General features: G+C 44.8%; 1 protein-coding gene across 3 annotated transcripts in view; it reads left to right on the forward strand.

The window, feature by feature from the left end:
- Window positions 1-23884, forward strand: part of FBLN2 (fibulin 2) — an 89150-nt gene that overhangs the window by 43051 nt on the left and 22215 nt on the right. For all 3 annotated transcript variants that reach the window (XM_088171726.1, XM_014893502.2, XM_088171725.1), the window contains exons 3-6: window positions 15953-16064; window positions 17619-17748; window positions 21960-22146; window positions 23062-23268. In XM_088171726.1, the coding sequence (XP_088027852.1) occupies window positions 15953-16064; window positions 17619-17748; window positions 21960-22146; window positions 23062-23268 (636 nt within the window). The remainder of the gene's footprint in view (window positions 1-15952; window positions 16065-17618; window positions 17749-21959; window positions 22147-23061; window positions 23269-23884) is intronic.

Below are 23884 nucleotides of genomic sequence, written 5' to 3' on the forward strand. Positions count from 1 at the left end.
CCTTTCTCTTTAGAGATATTTCTTTTACTGTGTATGTGGTGCTTGATGGAATTTATGTAGCCAGAATGAGCCCCTAAATGATTTTGAGTTCTATGAATAGTGACTTTTTACTTGGGTAGATCGTGATAGGACAAGGGGGAATGGTTTTATACTGAAAGAGAGCAGGTTTAGATTCAATATTAGGAAGAAATTGTTCTCTGTTAGGGGATGCCTTATGACACCTGGTTTTGGAAGAGCCAAGGCAAACAGAGGTATTTTTCTGTGACAAGGATTTATGTGACTGAAACAGAGGGTGAACAACATGGTGTTTCTGTGTGGGAAATAAAAGTGGTTTATTAACTGATGAACTAGTTGGGATTTAACTTAGTGCTGCTGAAACACTGCATAAGTGCATCTCAAGTTGTATGAAAAGAAAGTACTGAGCAGAATTGCAGGAGGTGAATTCAGCACCTGGGCTCTCAGTCCCTCAGTGCTGGGTATTGCAGGTTCCACAGCAGATCAGAGAGTATCACCTCCATTCCAGGGAAAACAGCCTCAAGTTGCACCAGGGGAGGTTTAGGTTTGGTATTAGGAAAAATTACTTCATGGAAGGAGTTGTCAGGCATGGGAACAGGTTGCTCAGGGTGTGTTCCAAAACACGTGTGGATGTGGCACTTGGGGACGGGGTGGTGCTGGGCTGATAGCTGGACTTTTGCAATCCTAATTCCCTGATTCATTTTGCCAGAGCCTGGAAGCTTCTCTGTGGGATGGGATTTCAAAGGCAGGCAAAGCTGGTGTTCCTCCTCTAAGCTCTGAATTGAACACAGTGTATGAAACTGGAGGTTGTTTTAGAGACCTGCAGCTCTGTGGGGCATTTCTCTGTTGCATGAGGTATGGAAGGGAAAAAGGCAGAAGAGCAGAGGAAAATCTGTGTGTGGATCCAGTGGAGTCCCCCAACAGCTTTTAGTTTAGGTTTGTTTGGTTTTTTTTCCTTTGTCTAATTAGAAATTTAAAATGAAAAGTCCCTGGTGCAAAGCCTGTAGATGACACGAGGGTTGAGGAGGCAGTGAGTAGCAGGGAGGTCTGAACAGAGCTGTGTGAATTGCTTGCACTTCAGCATGCTCCAATGAAAGGTCATTCACCCAGGCTCTTCAGCCAGGAGGAAAAGGAAAAGCTGATTCTCTCTTCTTCCAGTCTGGGAAAGCCACCAGCATTTCATCATCAGGGCATAGAGCTGCCATGAGGCTTATGGAACAGAGACTGGGGTGATGGAAGGTGTACCCAGCACCCCTAATTCAGCTGTCATTCACTTTTAAGGCTGCTCTTCGTACCAACAATTAATGTACACAAAATGACTTACCTCTGGGTCCTGGGTTATGATGAACAGCATCAATCCCTACAGGTAAAAAACCCACTTCTGTCATTTGCAGCATGTGAGATCTTACGGGAAATAGGAAAGGAAAATGAGTAGTGGGTTAAGGAGATAATTGCAGGTTCCTCTCTGTTTTACAAACACAGGCATATTTCACAGTGCAAACATGAAAGAAACAGAATAGTATGTAAAGTGTGGGGGATTTTGGGTCAATATCCAATTTTAAGGAGCATGTAGTACATGTAGTTCTGACTGTTGGTTTCTTGCCAGGGCATTGCTCTTCTTTTTAACCTTTTTTGTCCTTCAGTTTACTCCAGTTATAATTTATTTACAAATTGATTCCTCGGGAATGTCATTCAAAAGCCATGTGCTATGAGACAAGGAAGATTTTCATTTTTCACACTGTCAGGTTAAGCTGTAGAATGTGGATCAAACATGGCTGGCCTCTTCCTTCGTTTGTTTTTTCCTCCTCTGCTGAAATAAACCCATAGGTGTGTGCAGGTAAATCCTCACTAAGGGTGTTCATACCTGTGAGCTGCAGCTGGCTGAGCCAGGTCTCGGGGAGGTGGGAATGCTGCTGGACTTTGATAAATCAGGCAAAGGATGCATGCAGTCTGCAGCAGCCTCTCCTCAGCTGGGATGGCTGGAGGAGAGCTCCAGCAGGGAGGGGTTGATGTGCTGGCCCCCTCCCAGCTGCAGGAGTGTGGGCTGCTCTGGAGCCCTGCAGTGTCCCCAGCCCTGGCTGGGGCTGAACTCCCCAGCACTGGGGTCCTGGGACCAGCACTGGGCTGCTGGCCCAAGGGAAGCATTCCATGCTGGAGGGTCATCCCAGGACCTGGGCGTGTCCAGCCATGCAGCTCCCGGGAATTTTGGCAGTGCTGTGCAGAGCCATGGCTGCACCTCCCCTCCCTGTGGCTTGGCACCGGCCAGGCTTTTGGCATGAGGCTTTTGGCACGAGGGCTGGCAGGCATCACTCTGGAGAGTGACATGGAGCAGAAACTCTCCTGGGATGCCTGGCCTTGCTGGCTGCAGGAGCCTGGCCCTCCCTGCTGCTGTCAGAGCCCAGGGAACATCGGCTCTGCCACATTTTTGTCTTTTGCCATCATCCCTGCACCCTACATTCCTCAAATCCTGCCAGCTACAAAGAGAAAATCAATGTGGTTTTTGGGGTAGTAGTTGGACTTGATGGTCTTAAAGGTCTCTTCCAACTGAAATGATTCTGTGATTCTACAAACAGGAAAAATCACCCTTGTCTTATATGGGGGAAGAAGGATTGGAAGGGGGAATTTGTATTGCACCAGCTCTGGTAACTGAAAATTACCACTATTAAGAGATAAACCAGTAAAAAATATATCAAAACTGCATGTAGGCCCCATTTGTTTATCTGAGGTGAAAAAGGAAGGAAAAAGTCATGTGAGATCTGGCTGATGTGGAAATGACCTGAGCTGAGCTGTGCTGTACATATCTTTAGAGATGGGAATGGTACTTCTTGCTAGCAGCCAAAACACTTCTTAAGGCACTGAGGAGATTTTTAAGATATGCATAAAGAGAGATTATTGTGAGTTAGACTTCTGGGATTTAAATTATGGCCATGTTGAAGGGAAAGCATTCTCACCTTGAAACCGTTATAATTAATGTCAGGTCAGTCTGTCCTCAGAATTTAAAGTCATCAAATAGTTGCTAATAAAGTGGGTGCATTTTAGTGTGGAAGAATCAGGACAGGCTGGGTATTTGTGGAGGTGTGGCTGGAGTTATATCTGCAATCATCAAGTTAAAAAATAATCATTGATTATAGCTCAGTAAAATGTCACATCCCATGCATTCTTCCAGCAGGGCAGCTGCTGGATGGTGCTGGGTACACAGTTCCTAAATCCAGTTTGTAACTTGTTTCTGTACACCATACAGGATTGGGAAAATATTACATCAAGAGTTAAAAAGGTTGAGTCTTTCTTTTTAACAAATATTACTGGATGTCAAACATTTCGAATTTAATTGACTTTTTCAACATATGAAGCGTTTTGGAGCTGTTCCATGGAAATAGCATTTTGGAAGTTTTACCTGTCCATGGTGTTTCTGTTTGAGTTGGATCTACATGGTGCTGGCAGATAACTGGGCAGTGTGGGCTTTTGGGGTGATTTTGTTTGAAAGCAGTTGGTGACTCTTGGGAACTAATGTAACCCTCTGTGTTTAAATGCTGGGGTATTTTCCTCATTTGTAGTTCGTTTTTATGTACCAACTCTACTGTACAGAGGTTTGCAAAAAAAACCCCTTTTTTAATCACCAGTCACATGTTAATGTCATTAAACCTGTTTGTGTCATTGTAAATTGACATAAAGCCTTGGAAAGCTGGAAGTGGCTGAGCAGTTTTCCCACTTACAGGTAATTAGGCAACTATAACATGGGAACATTCATGGAGATAAGAGGACGTGGAAAGCAGAATTGTATTTAGGAGTCTTGCTTTCACTCTGTTCAGTATTGAATATTACTTCCTAATGAAGTCACTTTCCTCCACAAATCAAGTGCATGGAGTTGTGCTAATCATGACTTTAACAGATGATGGTGAGGAAAAGTAATTAGCCTTCAATCAGAAATGGTTACACTACACCAGGCAGTGGTGCTTTACACTGCATGCACTGTAAATGTAAGTCATCTTAACATTGTTGGGAATTCTTGAAGCTCAGATTTCCATGTTCTCTCAGGTTCCTGAAATGTTAATTACTGGGTTGTGATGCTAGTCAGTCCGTGTGCTGACAATGGGGATTAGAAGTCATTGAGAAGTCAATGAGGCGCTGCACAGGAATGAGATCTGTTCCAGTTGCATGGATTCAGTGCAAGTGCCATGATTCTGATTTCATCCTTGGCTCTGGGAGCTGCACAGGAATTGTGCCGTGGGGTGTGCAGCACAGACACAGCATGTGCTGCTGCTGTGCACGGTAAGGGATCTGCTCTCCAGCAGGATAAGGGATCTGCTCTCAGACAGGATAAGGGATCTGCTCTTCCCCACCACCTGTGGAGCACTGGCTGAGGGTCCTGGCACCTGGGGAGCACTCTGAGCACTGGTCCTGACTGAAAGCAGAACCTCTGCCGAGTCAGCAGGGGGATGTGCACAGAGGTTTGGGGCTGAAAAAGGCAGACTGAGTGAGAAATGTTGCATCAGTAGTGGTAGCTTTGCTGGATGGTTATTTTGTGTCATAACTGGGAGGGAAATGGATTGGTTTGGGCTTTTTTTTGGTGTTTTGTTTGTTTTTTTGTTCTTATTAGAGATTTTCCGAAGAGCTGCAAGAAAAGAGATAGCATTTGAGGGGGAGATAAGGAAAAGGTCAAGAAAAATAGGGGTAATGTGTACAGGAAGGAAAGAGAGAAGATTAAGGGACTTTAGAGAGGAAAAGCAGTAGTGAAACAGGGAATCCTTCAAGGGTGACAGCTGCAGGAGTCCAGCTGGACACAGATGACACTGTTGGTGCTGTAAGGCTGCTGTAGTCACTCCTGTCTGTCCCAGCAGCTGGGTCACTGCTGCTTTTGTCACTGTGGGGCCATCCCTACGTGACAGCCCTGCCTCTGCCCCTGCAATCTGCCTCACACGAGAAGATTAAAGAGAGGGGTCCTAACCTGGAATATGTGGATGGCACTTTTCTGTTCTTGAAAATGGAATATTCATATTTTTTATGAGAGCTTTTCTAACAAATTGCCTAGAAAGCTTGTGATCCCAAGAGGGTTTGTACTGGCTTTTGCCAGATAGCCAGTCTTTCATTATAATGTGGTTGCAGCGCATTTTACTTGAATTTATAAACAAACAACTCCTCCCTAAAAGCAGCCTTGCCAATACACTCTGTTGGTGGTCCTAACCCTTGCTGAAGGGAGCTCAGCTCGGAGCTCTTGTCCCACAGCTTTGGAGCTGCCCCTGGCCTGGCAACTTCAGTCTTTAACTGTGCTGCTGTTACAGAAAAACCTTCTCCCATGACCTTGTGCTGAACATCAGAGCCACAGGCACAGTTAGACTTCAGAAAGTTTTATCTTGTCTATGGGAAGGAGTGGAAAATCTTCCAAATCAAAATGCACCTTAGATACCTGCAACTTGTGCTGGTTGGATCAGTGGCCTTCCAGAACATTAATGTGTTGGAACTGCTGAGATTTTACTTCTAATCATTATAAGGATTCACCTGTCTGATGTGAGAAGGGTTTCAGGCTTTTGTTCTGGTTTGGGGACACTGAGGGGTATGTGTTGATACGGTGTTATCACCATATATACCTCACCTTCCCTTCACCCCTCTTCTTTCTCATTGCAGATTTACAGGGAGTAGCAAAGGATTCAGATTGTGACCTGCGTTTCCAGCCCTGTAGTGAAGGGGAGCAGTCCCTCACCTCTCCCCACTGTGTGGCCCTGTTCCATGTGAGAGCTGATGTCTTGCAGTGCTTGGGAAACAGCTGACAGTTCACCACAAGTGCTTGCAGGCTGGGAGAAGTAGCGAGCTCAAAGCTGACCCTCTGTCCTGATCAGGAAAGATGCATTCCTTAAAGGGATCTGGCTGGTGCCCAGCCCCTGCCCAGAACGTGCTGTGCTGTTCCGTGGCACCCCACACGCTGCTCCCAGTCCTTCCCACTGAGCTCTGGCCAGCCCAGGGCTGACAGGGAGGGTGGGGAGCAGTGTGGCAGCTCGGGGGTGACGTGGGGCAGCCCGTGGGGCCAGATCCCATGTCTGCATCGCAGCAGGTTTCATCCCTGAAGTCTCGAAGAATTTGAGTTTTTCTGCTGTAAGAGAGGATTTCCCCTCGCAGGGGTGGGTATTGAGATGAGGGTCAGTGTGTTTGAATGTGACCTGGAGCCTGGCCGAGGTAAGGAGGGTGCTTCCCACAGGAACTCGCGGCCTTTCCTGCCTCCAGGGTCCCGTGTGGGATGTGCAGGATGTGCTGCTTGGTTTGTCAGAGCCTGTTCGCAGGACAAGAGGACTTTGGGGACGTTAATAGGAAGAAATTGCAGCTGATGAGGAAAATGAGGGGATGCCACCAGCACTTTACTGAGATCTATGGGTTTGCTTGTCAGTGCTCCCTAGTGTTGTGTCTTGCTTTTCAAGATCCCTTTCACATCCATTTGTGGTTGCAGACGCAGCAGAGAAAGGTGTGACTGCTGAACCCAGATAAAAACAAAACAAATCTTGGCAGCAAGAAGTCAAAATTGTAAAATTGCTGGAGAGAGCAAATAGTATGCAAGGTCCTACTTCTGTGGAGTAATTTATAAAAGACCTGTTTCTTTGGAGTAGTTTCTGAAAGACTTACTTTGTGTTATTGAATTAAATTCTGAGAAAAATGTTAAGTATTGTGGCCTTCCTAAGTGTTATGTGTGTGGGTGTGCACAACTTGGTGGTGCTCCAAACCCACCCAGAGCCCAGTGTTCCAACCACTTCTGTCCTTTCTCCTGGCTGATGACTCAGCAAGTTATTGTCTTTTTCCAGCAATGTCCAGACTTGTCTGCCTTTAAGTATCCAGACACTTTGTTCCTTTGTTGTTGCTGCATCACCACAAAGAGCCTCATATGGATCTTATTTTCAACAGCCTCTGGGCAGCACTAAGGCTTTACTCTCATCACTAGCTGTTAGCACCTTGAAGTAGAAACGTAGGTAAAAAACTTCACAATTCAACCATCCTGATGTTTCGATCATTCAGTTATAATTTGCCCAAGAGCTGTGTGGGAATGGACGTTGCTTTCCCGGTGTGTGGTTGAAAAGAGAGAAACTGAGAAGTGCACTCTACTTATTTACACACAAGTAACAAAGACTAAGGTTTTTTTTGAAAAGTGTTGATGAAGTGGTATGCGAAGTTCTACCTCTGTTAGTGTTTTCCATTACTCTGTTTTAGGTGTTTCCTACAGAAAGTCACAGTAATTAGTCTTCATGAGAGAGATGAAGAGACTCCTCCAGCCTCCATTAGAATTTGCTGCTTTATCCCAAACACTCCAAAACACATTTAAATCAAATAGTTGTAGCTTTTCACAAGTCAGTCCCTTTTCTCCCTCTTCATCTCCGATTCCAAACAGAAATGTGAATGTAAATTCCTTTACAAGTGGCTGCAGCCTGTCTTGTCCAAGTAGGAAGTGTGAGCTAGAGTGCACTGCAGGAGATGGAGCTCCAGCTGGGGCTTAGCTTGTGCCTGTTTCAGGTTGTGCTTGTGGGGTGTGGAACCTGCCCCAGAGCACATTTGTCTGTCTCTGGCTGCTCAGGACCAGCAGGAGGAATCTGAGCTGAGCCTGATCCTGGCTCTGTCCTTGTTGTGCTCGCGGCAGTGGCGCATACACAGAGAGGGAGCTCCCGAAAACCACGGAGTGCTGAGGTTGCTGAGGAAAGAGTTTCTGTAGAGACAGACACAGGCTGAAATGCTGCTCTGTCCACAGCATCCTGCTGATTGTTTCATACTTTGTACATGCAGCTGTTGCTTGTTGGCTGCTCCCTGCAGGAATCCCTGTCCCACCTGTTGTTGCTGTGCCTTGGACAGGAATGGGGTCAGCAGTGGCCTTCAGCACGTCTGAGCTCCATCGGTGCATCAGTGCACTGAGGACTGGCCTAAATATTAATATTTTTTAATTTATTCTATGTATAAACAACACTGGGCTGAACTGGAGTTGCTCAGCCTGGAGAAAAGGAGGCTCAGGGAGAACCTTCTAGTTTTCCACAACTCCCCGACAGGAGGGGTTGGGCTCTGCTCCCAGGAAACAAGGGACAGGACAAGGGGAAATGGCCTCAAGCTGTGCCAGAGAGGTTGGGATTGGATATTAGGGAAAAATTTTGTGATAGAGAGGGTTGTCAAGCATTGGGAAAGGCTGCCCAGGGCAGTGGTGGAGTCCCCATCCCTGGAAATGTTCCAAAACAGGTGTCGATGCAGCACGTGGGACGTGGTTTAGTGGTGGTGGTGCTGGCTTGATGGTTGGACTTGATCTCAGGTCTTTTCCACAAAGGTCTTAAGGGTTCTGTGATTCTGCATTCAAGGGCTTTGTGCTTGAATTTTTGGTAAAGGAATAGGCAGTGCCTCTAGGCTTCCATGGGCAGGGGGTCAAAGCCCAGCTTTAGGTGAGAACAGCCACTTCTGCCATAGTTCACAATTATTTTCAAGGGTTGCCTTGTTTGAAGATAACTTCAGTAGGAGTGCTGGCAAGTATTTCAGGACTGTCATTTATCCTGATGAGCACATACCTGAGTCTCTCACTACGTTTAATTAGGAGCATAGAATTGAAACAAATCATAGGAATTTTGTGTGTGATCTGAGTCCTGTCGATTTTTGATTTTGGGAGGAAGGACTTAGGGGATTAAATAGTTCATGTGAATGTGTTTCTCTTAGTGTGTTGTGGGGTTACACTCAGCTGCACCCTGGACAGTCTGAGCTGGAGGCCAAGCCTGAAGTGGGAATAAGCAGAACGAGTCACCCAATCCCTGCTATGAGAGACCACAGTAACAGCATCAAACAAAAGGTGCTTCGTTTAGAAGTCAAAAACTTCATTTTCCTCATTTCTACCCCAAAACATTACTTTCTTAGGGAACTGAACCCCCTTGCTTCCAAACATCTGTGGTTCTGAGGCATGCTGCATGGCAAAGGAGAGATTTCCTGCTGTGCTTCCTGCTAGGGCTGCTAAATTCCCCTGGAACAATCTAAACATAATTATCACCCCATTCAAATTAGTACTTCCTCCTACTTTTGTAAGGGATAAAAGGAGGTTTGTTTCGTTGCTGTTGACTTAAGTGTCCCACTGAAATTCCTTCACAGTAACTGCTCTGGCACTGGGTGCATCCTGAAAAGTTTAAAGCTCCTTGGGGTTACTGGATCAAGGCAGAACTGGGGGCCATCAGCTCCTGCAGCCTGTCATTAATCCAGGAAATGCCCTGGGCCACAGTCAGTACTGCTGAAATTCTTGCCCAAACCCTGATTACAAAACTGCATAAAGGAAAGCCTGAGGAAATGAAACATCTCTTCACAACATCATCATAAAAAAAAGGAACAATGTGATTTACTATTATAAACCTGACAAGGACTAGCAAGGAATCCTGGAGGGTTCCCAGGTAAGGAGATGGAGCTCTACAACAGCTCTTCTGTTCAGTCAGGCATCCCTGCTCACTAACTAGAAACTCAGTGAAACTCAGAGGTTTCCTACCTCTGCTGTTCAGAATCTTTTTGTCAACAGTGCTCAGGCAAACAGAGCTGGAGGGCACATACTCGGTCAGGAGCACTCCTGGGGCTGTTCAGGCCACTGACTGCTGCTGTCATGTCATTTCCTCTATTCTTACCTTCTCAAGGTATGCTGGATGCTGTTGTGTCATTTTCTGTCTGTCCTTATCCTCTCCAGGTGTGCATGGCTCCTATTGTGCAACTTTCTGTCTGTCCTTACCTTCTCCAGGTGTGCATGGCTCGTGCTGTGCTGAGCAGTGTGGCAGAGCAAACAAGCTGACATCAGCAGCTGAGGCTGAGTCAGGGGGTGAATCTGCCCAGTGTTTTCACTGATGTTCTGAAAAGAGATGAACCCTCAGTTCACTCCTCTGATGAATTTTACAGTTTTTCTACTTCAGATGAATTGGTCATGAGGAAAATTAAAATCTTGGGGTTTTTTCCTCTCCGAATTTATTTGAGACTTTTTCTGTGAGCAATTTCTGAGTGGGTTCTCCTGGGGGGCAGCTGAGGCTATGTATTTTTATCCTGTGCTGTATGTGCTGAACTGGTGGAAGCAAACCAAGCACTGGGCAGGTGCTAGGGATTTTCTTTTCAGTTGCCAGAGTTACAAAACTCAATACTGTAAAGGCTCACAACAGCAACCGGGGGGATGTTTGACCTTTGGGATTGGCTTCAGAGAGCATCCATGAGCAGCTCCCTATCCCATGTTAGCCCTGCCAGGGGTGCAGAGTGCAGTCTGCATCCCAGCAAATCAGATGTAGTTCACATACAAAAGTACAATCCTCCTTCAGGCTTTAAACAAAAATACAATTTCCGTGTGATTGATGTGAGAATGAATATATCTATTTATATGCATTGCACGATTAAAATGTGTGTAGTGGTTTTAGGCATTTGGGCTCTAAAATGGCACAGTCGCTTGGTTTGTCCTTGATCAATGTTCCCAGTCCAAAACAAAGACCTTTTTCCCTGCTAAACTTTAAAAACTTAGAGCAGAAACATGTCTTAATGGATGGCTGTCCCTCAGACTGCAGTGTGTGGGTGTGAATGGGTAATGGTGAAATGAATGGATTTTTTCTGTAGATAAACACTCAGACGTAAGGAGAGCATATAAGCTACATGAAAGTCTTACACACACATCTATTTGCTTCTTTGTGTTTGTTTCTCTTTATATTTTTTAAGAAGAAGGAATACTGTTTTTGTATTTTAGTTACCATTCCAACCTCAGCTCAGTTTGTAATTGGTTAAGAACATTCTGGAAGTGCTTGGTTTGCTCACTGTTTTAGTTGCAGCAGATTCAGTGATCCTGCCTAATTTTCCCAAGTGCTCTGACAGGCAGTCCCTGACTATATTCCCTGATAAACATTGTTCCTCTAAATTTTAACTTTAAAATTAAACAGGGCTGGTGGAAATGCTTTGAAGAAAGGAGCCTACCTAGCCACAAAACAGATCATGCAAAGAGCTTGCTCTGCCTAAGATAAAATTCTTCAGACAGGAATTACAAGGATAATCGGAACCAGGCTTTCCAAAGCCTCAGCTCTTTTGAAAGTTAATAGCCAGCATAAATATGCTCTGTGCAATATCTGGGGAAGGAGGGTTGAGGGGGAAAATACAGCCAAGGCTGTGCTGACGGGCAAGAAACATTCTGCCTGCTCTGAGTTATTATTGTAACTGATAGAAGGATGATTGTGCATGAACTCACCTGCTTCAAACTTTGTGGCAGAAGGATACAGCAAAATGAGACACATTTTGAAACAGCAGGGAGAGGAGTTGGTTGGGTTTGTAGCTAGTGAAAAGGGTTAAAGAATTTATTTTGTTGTTCTCCCCTCTCCTCCTTTTAACCTGGATCTAATAAAGGATGCTGTCATGGAAACGTTAAAGACCAAACCTCGTCTAAATTATCTGGCCTCTGCCACAGGTAATACATGTTTTGACTTACAAGGATTATCCAGAACTAAAGCCAGAGGGAGTATAAGGTTGCTGTTCATTCACACTTTTGAACTAAATCTGCCAAACAAGCCTGGCTGAAGCTGTGTTGATGTATGTCTCCACTGTATGATGCACAGTAAAATGAACGTTCAGCTTGGGTTATCCAGTTTTTCATTGTGCCTTGGGGCAGACACAGCTCTCTATGTTTTGCCAAGCAAGCCAGCATAAGGAATTTATGAAAAAAGAATAATTTAGGAAACAGAATGTTTTCAGGTTGAAATAGAAAGCAGATGCTTCCCAAGGAGTGAAGGCAATATAACAGGAACTTGTCCTGGATGAGTGGTGGGATGGATTCCCAAAGAGACGCGGGTGCCTTCAGAGGATGAAGGAGAGCATAGAAAAACACTTTGCTGCACGAGGTTTAAAATGAAGGCAGGCTGCTCCAAGTGTGATGGACCTCCCTTCCACTGCTGTGGTGATGGCATGGCAGGCAGGAATTGAAGAGGGCGGTGGAAAAGGATTAGGCACTGAACTGAATCCGTGAGGTGTGTGCTGAATGCTCAGCTCAGCCTGTATTTCTCCTGCAATCTGCTTTTCCATCATTTCCAAGGACAGAAGCCTCAAAGACTGAGGAGAGCGCTGGGTTAGAGCCCCATCCCGAGCAGTGAGCTCACTGTGCTTTGGTCATGGAAACCCTCGAGCACTGCCCTCATTTCAGGGAGATTTAGAGTCAGACACGTCCTGAGCACTGGGGCGCTTGGAGGAGCCTGCAGGAACCTGCACAGAGTAAAACCCTCTGCTCATTTATCTGGGAACAGGTTCTGGGGAGAGCTTAGCCAGCCCCAGTGACGTAAGTGATAGCTCTGTTTGGAGTGAAAGCAGCTGGCTCTGGGGCTGTGCTGTCATTCTCCCCTCCCCTGGCTTTGCCAAGATAAATGTTCTTCTCCTCTTTACCTTACTCATTAAAACGTCTTCCCAGCCATCCCAGATAAATCGAGAACACTTTGCAGTGCATACCTAAATGGTGAAATTCAGTGATGGAATTTAATAAAGCCTCTCAGGCTGCTGATAAGATAGGAAATGACAACCTGTTAAGAGGTAAAGCTACAGTACTTTGTTATTTATTTATTAGAGCTTTAAATGGTGAAGAGATTGGAGCAGAAAAAAGACCCACTGGAAACAGTTATTTTTCAGTATTTTAAGAACTTCACCAAGTTGTTCTGTGATGTTTTTGTCATTATTTTTCATTATACATGGTTTTATGTTGTCAGGCAGGTATTTGATGAGGAAATGCAACTTATTTTTCTCCAGTGTGAGCAAACAGTTCTGGTTAAGTGTATGTGCTGGTGCAAGTGTGATAAACTACTTTCCTCAGATGTAGGAATGGAATAGGAAGTTCTATCATAACAGCAAGAGTTCAGCTCAGTTTTGGGAGTATGACCTTTGCCTGTCTCACATGTGACTGCTGATCCAGCAATTAACAGCTTGAATTAAAGCCAGCAGTGGAGAGTTGTGGGTGCCTGGGGCTGGCAGTGCCCTGCCCTGACACCCTGATCCTCCTGGTGATTCATGCAGTGCTTTGGCTTTCCCTGGCTTATAGATAGTTGGTTTTGGGGTTAATACCAGTCTTGAACTTCACCTCTGCCTGTAGTTAAGTGATTCTATCCAGGCCCCTGCACTGTGTCTGCCTTACTTGTAGTTAAAGTTACTATCTGAGACTCCTTAATGTCATGGCTCCAGGAGAAATTTCAGTAGAAAGGGAAATAACTGTGCACTCGTGGGTGGGAGGCCTGGGTGGGTTGGTTGGTGTGATGGGTTGGTCCTTGCTGCTCCCATTGTGTGAGGAATCACAGACTCACAGAGTGGTTCGTGTGCCAAAGGATTTAAAGCCCATCCATGGGCCATGGCAGGGACACCTTTCACTGTCCCAGGATGCTCCAAGACCCAGTGTCCAACCTGGCCTTGGACACTGCCAGGGATCCCGGGTCAGCCACAGCCTACAGGGTTTTTCGGGCTTGTCTGTCTTTCTGCTTAGACAAAAGAACCACTTGGAAGGGAATGATGGATAAAGCTGCTGACAGCTCAGTCAGGAGCTCTGGCTCCAGAATGGGCATTTGCATAACAGGAGTTGTTCAGTCGATGCAAATGCTCTGCAGAGCCGAAGTGAGAATGGGAGGAAGCAACGAAATTGGAGGTGTTAAAGGTGTGAAATGGTCTGAGTGGAAATCCAGGTGAAGCTGAAATCAGAGAAACTTCAGTGTCAAAAAAGCTCTGGCAAGAAACTGAGATATTCTGTCCCTTCTTGACCTTCTAGAGCTGGCTGATGATTTATCACTCTGGAAACATAATTTATGAACACTGGGAGGTAAAAAGGGAAGGGAAGTTCATGAAAATCCACTTTGTCTCCTTTGCTGCTCTAACAAACTTACAGTTCACTGTGATAGTGAGAGGAAATTATGTAGTAGCCTTTAATTGTGTGTTTTCCTCAGTTTGGGCTTCAACTAAACTTTTTGAAATACACCCACCCACAGCAAATTTCTGTAGCTGAAAGCTGAAATTCTTAGCATGTAAAAGCTGTGTGGATATCGTGTGGCCATGGAAAACTTGGATGTGCCCCTGGGTCAGCTTGAGGCCATCCCACTGCTGCTCAGGGCTGGGTCAGGCACTGAGACAACTTTAAAGCACAGGCAGGGAAGAGTTAACGTTCTCTGAGAGAAAAATGTTTTTCAAAATATTTGAATCAATTTCTAAGTGTCTTTAAAAGACAATACACAAATTTTTGAGATTAGGCCAAAGCGTCCTGTAGTTCATGTCTTCAGAATGATGCAGAGTGATAACTGCAGGAGGTGAGTTTCTGAATTGCAGACAAGTGAGGAAACTGCTGCTGTTTTGTAGTGCAGCCTGATGTAAATTACCTTTTTTTCCTTAGTGAAGAAATCTATAAATAGCAAATTATCTATTAGCAGATGGGTTGTGAAATGACTTTAGGAAGTGTCCAAGAGTCACACAGTATATTAAAAAACTCGGGATTACAGAGTTCTCAAACAAAATTACTTTGTTTTCCATGAACAGATGCAAATCTGCTTCTAAATCTGCTAATTTTATGGAAGCCTCAAATAAACAAAGCTCTGTTTGAATGTTTTAGTATTTTCAAGTCTGTTAGACATAGAGCTGAAAATCTCTATCCAGAATAGAAGCTCTGTGATTCTCAGTCCTGTGTATGTATTTAGTTGTATATATTTGTTCTTCCTAATGGAGAATTAAAATATTATAAATCCATTGTAATGTCTGTGAGTCCTAATATGAGTTATTCCAGGTCTTTTAAAATTCCTGATGAAGACAAAATGCAGTAGTTTGTTTATTTTATGATAACTTCATTCTGGGTTTAATTATTCATAAAATCACAACAAAAGGCAATATATTTTGCAAATATGACTGGTTAATAGTATGGCACTTCAGTAAAGCAATCTGATATTGAATCTTCAGTGAGGAATGAGTAACTCGCTTTTATTTCAATAATAAATCATGTAGATTACTGCAATATAGATAGTTAAATTCTGCTCTGTTCTCATGTTCCAGCAAGAGCAACAAATGTATTTCAGCACTTGGTAAAATGAATGGAGTTTCCACCGAGGGAGTGAATTAAAAGTACGTTAAAATTTCCCTGTTTTATAGCAGTGTGTTGTAATTATCTGGTACTGGATGTATTTCCTGCCAGTTTAACTGCACAGATCAACCCTCCAATGTCACAGAGCAACTCTTACACCTAATGCAGCTCTCAGGACTCAAGGATATTTTAAGATTGTTAATGTGCTGCATAAAATGAAAGCATTGCATAGCCTGAGGGCTACTTGCAGATTGTTGTGGTGCCAGTGCCCCATGTGTGAGCAGGAGCTGGGCAGGGTTGGGGGGGACATAAATGGCTTTTTTCATTAGCCCCCTGCACCTGCCGTGGCCCCAGGTCGGGTTTGGGCTGTTCTTCCCTGAAGGCTCGAAGAGAGCTAAGTGCCCTAAGTCTATGCAGTAGGTATAGAGGATCATAGAGGATCCAGCAAAATCCTGTCTCACTGCAACCTGCAAATTTACATCTTCGGTGGAAATCCACAAAGAAAGATGTGGCAACTAGAGCAGCTTTCTTCACGTCCATCTCTCTTACTACATCTTAGTGTCACAGTTACATCTCCCAAACCCTTTTCATTGTATTTTTAATCCAGATGAACCATCCAAGGCTGGGGCACTCTGTGGTAACCCAGCCTGTGTAGTGAGGGCACTGTTAGAGCAGCATAATGACTAAATCAACTTGCATCAAGTGGCCAAGCATGATTTTTCAGAGATTTTGTTCAGAGTTGTCAAATATGGAATTTTCTTCAAACCATTTATGTCATTTGTAGCATTTAAAACTCTTAAATTCCTTCTGCTCTTCCCCCCTGAAAGACATGACTACATGATCGATTATGTCAAGATGTTAAGAAGCAGATCCATTCCATACAAAATAATCTAAAAAAATCACTGTATATGTTTTGTTCAGGTTCCACGAAGGAGTTGATTGAGAGCTGCTGTGGAGCTGGTCAGCAGTGGGCTATAGACAACGGGGAGTGCACAGAAATCCCTGTAAGTGGAATGGATGGTGATATTTGCAGGTACGTAAGGTAAAACTGAACATTTTTGGTTAGCATAAAGAGTAGCCCTTGAGAAGAAATCCAATGTACTTCGTGGGATGTCCAGGAGACTGGGAACTGTGTCATTGATTGTCTGAATCATTTGCAGACTCATGCAATACTCATGGCTAATTAGAAGCCAGAATTTCCCCCTCCATTTGCCCAAAATCGAATCTAAATGAAAGCTTTTTAAGGTTTCTTTTTGTCTCTCCCACGATCAGGACACAGATTTTTTTTTTCCATTTTCTGCCCATCTGTGGAGTTGCAGTTGAATGGGAGGGCAGAGCTTGGCTTCCCCTGGGCAAGTGCTAAATGGCAGTGTCATTAAGGGATGTGTTTATGGTCCTCCGTGAGAGGCCCCTGGTTCTGCTGGAGGGGGGACCACACGCCTGACGCTGCTGCTGGTGTCAGCAGCACCTGCTCTGCGAGGGAGCCAGGTGTGCTCTGCACTGGAGGAGGACAGGGATGGCTGCAGGGTAACCTGGACCCAGCACCCCACGATCTGCAGTTCATCCCATTCCCTGCCCACGAGTCTGGAGCAGCTCTGGGGAGGGATGAAGACAAACTCACTCCAGACTCACATTCTCAAATGATCCCGTCATTTAGAGCATTGCAAAACTTTGGCATAATCCCTTTTATCGAATTTAGTATCACACCTTTCTGAAGTTACTGAGAGATTGAAATCCTCCCCCCTGGGATCTGGCATGACACAACTGACACATATCAACTGTCTGTGAAGTAAAGGCAGATTAACAATTCCAGCCTCGGCCTAAGTAGGTGCAAATTCAGTACATTAATGAGTTGCACCTGCACATCTGAGGCTGGTTTTAGATTAAAACGTCAGATCCTAGATGTTTCAGTCCCTGTGAACCTACTGGGATTTAAATGAGTAAGAGATCAGGGTTCAATTGTCTGACTTGTAAAATTTTATTTGTGATCCTGTTTTAAAGATTTAAGCCCGCCTACAAAAATTATGTCTAAAGAGAACATTTTATGTGAAAAAGTATTCAAGTCTATGGCCTCAGAGCCTGGAAAGCAAGGACAAAACCTGCTGCTGCCACTGGGAACTGTGCCAGTGGGCAGAGCTGGTGACCCTGCCCCTCTCCAGCCCCAGGGCACTCTCTGTGCTGGAGCCCTGCAATTCCTGCAGCTCCCAAGAGTCTGCTCCAGCTCAACTCACTACCTAAAGATTTTAAGAAGAAGAACCACAAAATCCCACAATGGTTTGGATTGGAAGGACTTTAAAGATCATCCCATTCCACCCCCTGCCGTGGGCAGGGACACCTTCCACTGTCCCAGGCTGCTTCAAGCCCCAGTGTCCAACCTGGCCTTGGACACTGCCAGGGATCCAGGGGATACATATAGAAAGTAGATACTGATTTAAAAGAAAGTTCCTGTTCAGCCAGGATAGTTTCCTGCGCATGTTCGGGTGTTCCAAGAGGGGTAGTTCAGGTGGTGCTGGGATGTTTCCAGGGCGTGTCGGAGATGCCCCTGGGCTGTGTGACAGTGTGACAGTGTGGTGGCCTGGCCTTGCAGGATTGCCCAGAAGCAGTGCTGCGTGTCCACGGTGAGGGAGAACAGCTGCCTGGCCGGGATGCTCGCCGCCAAGGATGGGGACACGTGTGGCCCCGAGGACAGCGACCCCTGCGCCGGCTCCTCCTACAAGGTGAGCTCCTCTGCTGCTTCTGCAGGTGTGGCAGCTGTCCTCGCCTGCTGTCCTGCCTCCAGCAGGCATCCCTTCCTGCATTACGGTGGGGCACGGGAAAGATGAAGTTGCAGGAACGTGGCAGTGAAACGGTGCTGTTTGCATTTGAGTTTGCAGCCTCTTTTAAAACTTTTAAAACGGTAATGTTGTTTTGAATTGATTTCCATCTCCATTTCGTAGACCTAACTGACTGTATTGCTTCTGCTTCCTCGCTTTGGAAGTAGCTGAAAAGTCCATTTTAGTTTTTATATCTATAGTGTAGAAGGATTTAGAAAATGATGGGGCAAAACTTAATTGAAGATGTAATGTGAAACCCATTACTGGGAAGTTTGCTTGGCTCCAGTGTTGAATTGTGGCCCCCTTTCCCAGTTCTACACAATGCTGGACTAGAGGAACAAGCATTTAGATGATGATGGAAGCTTTTGTTCATAAATAGAGGCAAACCATTAATGGACAGCACAAATCACAAATCCTGAGCCACAGCCTCCACTTAGATAAATGAGATTTGCTTTGTGAGAACCAGTGGAGCCAAACCAATTTAAACCAGTTTGAAGATTCAGCAGCTGGCTTGTCCTATTTTCACCAGAACAGTGCCTTTCAGAATTCATTTCCCTCTGATCATAATTTACATAGCTATAGCTCAGCTTAAGTGCAGCTTGGTTGGCTCAGCAGGAACCTGATTAGCTCTGTCTGTTCTTGTGCATCGCAGATTCTTGCAGGTAATTGTTCACTGGAAAAGCAGAGAACGTGGACATCTACCACAGAGTTTAAGGTTTAATTAGCTGTGCTGATGTATCATCTTCAGAACCACTGTTAATTTGGGTCTGAAGTCTGTCATTAGAGTAAAAGGAGAATTTGTGCATTGGGAAGGAGACATTAATATGTCTGAAATGTGACAGAATTGTTATTCTGAGGTTTTCACCAGGGGTCGTTTGCATGCCAGGCAGAGCCAGGCTGTGGAGTCAGCCTGATTACACATGCCATTCCTCAGGCAGAGGTGGGGAGGGAGAGCTCCATCATTCCTGGCTGAGCTGAAACCAGTGACAAAATACTCCCGTGGAATGGTTCCTCATGCCAAGTCCAATGGGATTTTTCCTTTAAGATAAACCATCTGAGACAGTAAAATTACTGAACAGCTTTGCTCACCTATTTAGCTCATTTAGGTCTTGAGTCATTGCAGCTACTGCTTGAAAAAAGATCAATAAATATTGAGACTGTTGAGACTTTAGCATTACAGTATATACTGCTGTAATGTAAAATAATCCCACTTTGCACTTTGTAATGCTTTGCGTTACAAGAAAAGTTTTCTAATTTTATTGTTGTTAAACATTGTTTCAGAGGGGATCTGGCAGAAGATGCTGACAGTCCATAGTGATGTTTCCCCTGATCTGTCTGCTCTTAGTAAATGCCGTGGCATAAATCAAAAAAGTTTCTCTGGAAAAGAAAAGATTCATTAATTGCCCCCAAAGCCAGCAAGATATTTACACTGTCTTGCCAAAAGCCAGGGTTTTGCCTCCAGGTTACAAACATTTGTAGGTCTTCAGGCATTTTAGATGTTTTCACTTCTTGCTTCAAGGTGAATGTGGCAGTGCTGGTTTTACAGATCCAGGAGTTCAGCCTGTGCTAAACAAACCTAATCTTATGGTGCTTTAACTGTTATTTACTTTAACACAAATAGCACAGGCTTAGGGATTTTTCCTAGTGAATGGAGACTCCACCATGGTAAATCCAATTATGTAGGATTCCAGCAAATAAAGTTTTGAGGGGAATGAAGAAAGCTGTGAGCCAAAGAATGGTTCTCAAGGCGAGTTTCTCAATTATAAGGTAAAAATAGTCATATTTGCTATTAAATCAGTTGTAGAATTCCTGGGAAGTTCAGAAAGCAGCTAACAGAAGGTCAAGGCATTCCAATTTTTGTATTTTAGAAGGAACAAGTTTTTCCACTGGAAAATGAGACAGTTTTGTTCACCTGGAAAATATGTGAGCTCAAAGATGTATGACTGATTTAATACTCTCTGTCATGCATGCACATGGGATAAATTGTGAATCAAAGTATGACTGAAAGACGCCAGGGTCTTCAAGGCAAATATTGCATATTTTACAGTACTTCAGTAAAAACATGCATTATCCTGAACTGCTTCTACTTTGTGGATTGAAGGTGACAAAACTTAGCTAAAACAAAAAAAATGCAGAAAACAGAATTTTTTTTCATAAAATTTTGAATTTGAGGGTTCTGGATTTGGGAAGGATGGAAAGAAGAATTTTCCCTTTTCTAGCATGGCCACAGTTAATTATTGCTAATTTGGTTTTGGGTTTCTTTTGCTTTTTTAATATTCTCTTGAAAAGATTATTTAGCCTATTTAGTGTCCAAAAAATTTCATCCTCTTCAAGGCCCATACTGTAAATTTTTCACAAATGTATTTGGGCATGTGAAGGCAGCTTATTATGGCTGTGCATATTTGCAGACGTGAGTAATGTCTGCTGTTTATGATGTTTGGGGATTTCTCAGATTAGGAAGCAGAGCCATAAAATGTGAGCTGCAGCCATCAGTGCTGGCTGAACATGCCAGGCTGTGCACTGAGTGTGAAATGCTCACAAAACCCCAGTGCTGTCCTGAAAAAAGGCACTCAGCAGAAGAGTTTCTGAGCATTGAGCTGGCAGGGGATGCGTTTCCCTGCTGGAGACAGGCTCTGGATTAATGGGAATGCCCACCTAGGATTTCTGATGATGAAAAGCAATCCCTCCCCGTTTCCTTACTCCTCACAACACTGCCTTTCTTATCTGCCCTCAGCAGGTCAGGGATTTCCCTCCTGAGAACTGCTCTGTCCGTGGAGTTTCTGTTGACAGAGCTCCTGCTGCCAGTTTGAATCCTGCCCCTCATATCCTGTGTGTGACACCTTTGCACAGGGTGAATGTTTGAGCAGGCTGGACTACAGACAGTTCCAGTATCACTGTAAACTCACAGTGAGTGGATGACTATCAAAGGAGTTGCAGTGGGAGAGACTCTGTGCTTTTCTGTCAATGAAACAGATGTTATTTATAGCTAAAATACATGAACAAATAAATAAATTAGGGGTGAGAGAACACTTAAATTGAAGTGCACAAAGGCCTCTCCAGGTGAGGTGTGACCCCAGTTGTCTCTGCAGCAGAGACTCGCAGCTCCTTCGCTTGCCTGCTTGGTTAGGTATGCACTGTGCACCCACAGCCTGGACTTTCTCAGTTTGGTATTATTTATCTGATGCCTTTCTGTGGCCTGACTGTGCAGTGGATTTGTCTAGGACTGAGTAAAGCAGTACACAGTTTTTGTCTGCCACCTGCAGCAGAGCAAACTGCAAGAGGTGGGAGATGAACGTGTCAGCAAAGCTGCTGCTCAGATACTGTGAGGAAGGAAAGAAGAGGCAAGTAACTCATCAAATACAGCCTGGTCTCCCTCCAGCCAGTCTCAGCAGGATGCTGTCCAGCACAGCCAGGTAATTAAAGGTCAGAGCAGGTTTGCAGTGCAGCAGTGCAGAGAGGAGAGTCTTTACTGACACCTGACAGGGTTGGGATGCTGCTGACCCTCTTGTCTGTGCAAGTTATTTCCAGTTCCTGTCACATTGCTTCAAACTGATGGTGTTTTGAGCTCTAATGCAAAGAGGTGCAGATCTGTGTTATTTTGTTTATGATTTTTGTTGATACTACTCACAAGCAAGGCCTGTGAGCATAAGCTGGGAGGAGCTGATCTGCAGCACCACTCCTTCCTGGCATGTGGAGTTGCTGAAATCACTGGCACAGCCAGATTTTGTGTTTGTTGTGGCTGCAGTTGATCGTTGGTGCAGAATGGCAAAAACAAGCACAAGTAAAGCTTTGATATTTCCAACTGTCCGCACTCCAAATGCTTTTCCAGATGCTCCACTGCTTAGGAAAGTGCAGATCAGTTCCAGGTGTGTGTGGGCTCATGCCTGAAGCTGTTTGAGATCACAGAATAGAATTGTTAAGGTGGGAAAAGACCCCTAAGATCATCAAATGCAACTATAAACCCAGCATCACCACCCTGCTCACCACTAAACCATGTTCTTAAGTGTCACATCCACACATTTTTTGAACACTTCCAGAGATGGGACCCACTGCTGCCCTGGCAGTTCTTTCAGTGTTTCCATGTGCCGATTGCTGATGCTGCCCTTGTCTTGCAGCAATGCTGTGATTGCTGCAGCCTGGGCCTGCGCCTGAGGAGCGAGGGGAAAACCTGCGAGTCCAACATCAACCTGGGCTACCCCTGCAGCCATGTGCTGCTGTCCTGCTGTGAAGGGGGGGATCACTTTGTGCATCCCGAGATCAAACGGCATCCTGAGCCTTTGCCGACGGTGACCCCCGAGAAGGGTGAGTGTCCATCTGTGACTGAGACACTGCACACACGGCTCTGCCTCACACACACCTCCAGGGAGCTGCTGGACGGAGGAGTGCAGCAGGAGCACGGCTGCTTTCCTCTCAGAGCAAGCACAGATTTCCTTGTTCCTAAAGCAGGCTGGGAAAAGCAAAGAACGTTTGTCATCATTAAATATACCTGAGACCTCACTGAGCAAGGAGCTTTGGCTGTGTGTGCTCAAGAAAAGCTGACTGAGAAAATGTCCTGGGGTGATTTTTATGATGCTGAATTGTATCCCCCTTCATCTGTGTAGCCCAGAAATAAGCTTTGCACCTTTAAAACTAAGAAACTCAATTCGGGATTAATTTTAATGTCACAGAAAGCCTTGTCAGACTTGGTCAGGAATGGAAGCAGGTGGTACTCCAGCTTTGGCTGGTGTTTAAAGGCAGAAGGAAGGACAGCCATGTCACTGCTCAGTGGCTCCCAGGCTGATGCTAATGCTAATACAGGAGAAGCTAACAAATTGTGATGTTGGAAAGTTTCCAAACCACGTGGATAACTTCTTCTCCTGAAATTTGAAATTCAGTGTGGGGCCAGTTTCAGATGAGGCTCAGCACAGTACCTTAATCCAGATGTCACTGAGAGTAGGGTTGGCAGTCATGTGAAAGGTGAGCTTTTCACCTCCCTTGTGGCTGTTTCCCAGTGGCTCTGTAAAACACCTGTCCCTGCAGCCTTAGGGAAGGAGGAGGTGTCCCTCCAGCACAAAGGTGTTACCTCCAGGATGGGTTCCTTTGTTCTTATCCTTGCAGTGAGTGTGTTGGGTAGATCTGACTTTTATTGTGTGCCCACACACCCTGATCTGTGCAGTCCTAAGGCCTGAACAGCTGTCACAGATGTTCTGCTGTAGTTCCAGAGATGTTCTGCTGTAGTTTCAGAGAGGGAGGATCACCACGAGGCGCTGTCCATCAGCAGTGAGGCTGAGCTGTCCAACAGCCTGCCTGGAGATGACCTGGATGAGTGTCTGCTCTACGGGGGGGAGCTCTGCCAGCACCTGTGCATCAACACTGTGGGCTCCTACAAGTGCTCGTGTTTCCCAGAGTTCACCCTGCAGGAAGATGGCACCAGCTGCTCTCCAGGTGAGAAAAGGGACATGAAGGGCATATACCTGCACTCATCAACTAAGCTTTTCTGTAGTTTCTCTGCAGCTTCTCTGAAGTTTTTTTAGTGGGTGTTGGTGCATGGACATGTTCTGTAGAAATTGTAAAATGTAAAAAATTATAATTTAGGAAACTCAATTATGGCTTATTTTTGTGTTTGATGGTATGGGATAAGAGTGGTGTTTCACGTGTTCTAATCAAGAGTGTTTGCACTTTTCAGAAGAGGATTTGTGAAGATTTTTAAAGAAATACCTGTTCTTCTCAGAGTAATTTTATATTTCACAGTTCGGTTTTCTTTAGATAAGTTTAGATAAATTTAACTCAGTTCAGACAGACAGCATTGCTTCCTGAGCTTTGATTTTTATCTAAAATCATTAACATCCTTCAGCGATAACAAACTCTAAATTTATCTAGTGTGGTGGAAGTCTGGAAAAGAAAGTCTATTGTGTTGCAATTGTTTTGATGTGTGGAGTTCTCCAATGGCATGATTTCAAGTCAGATAACCCAGAAAGTTGAAACCTCTTATTAGTTACAAGTGCTTTGTGTTATTTAACAAGCAAAGGCAATATTTCCATCCAATAACAGAATTAGGCTT

Source organism: Sturnus vulgaris, chromosome 11 (assembly GCF_052056855.1).
Source record: "Sturnus vulgaris isolate bStuVul1 chromosome 11, bStuVul1.hap1, whole genome shotgun sequence".
Classification (NCBI taxonomy): Eukaryota; Metazoa; Chordata; class Aves; order Passeriformes; family Sturnidae; genus Sturnus; species Sturnus vulgaris.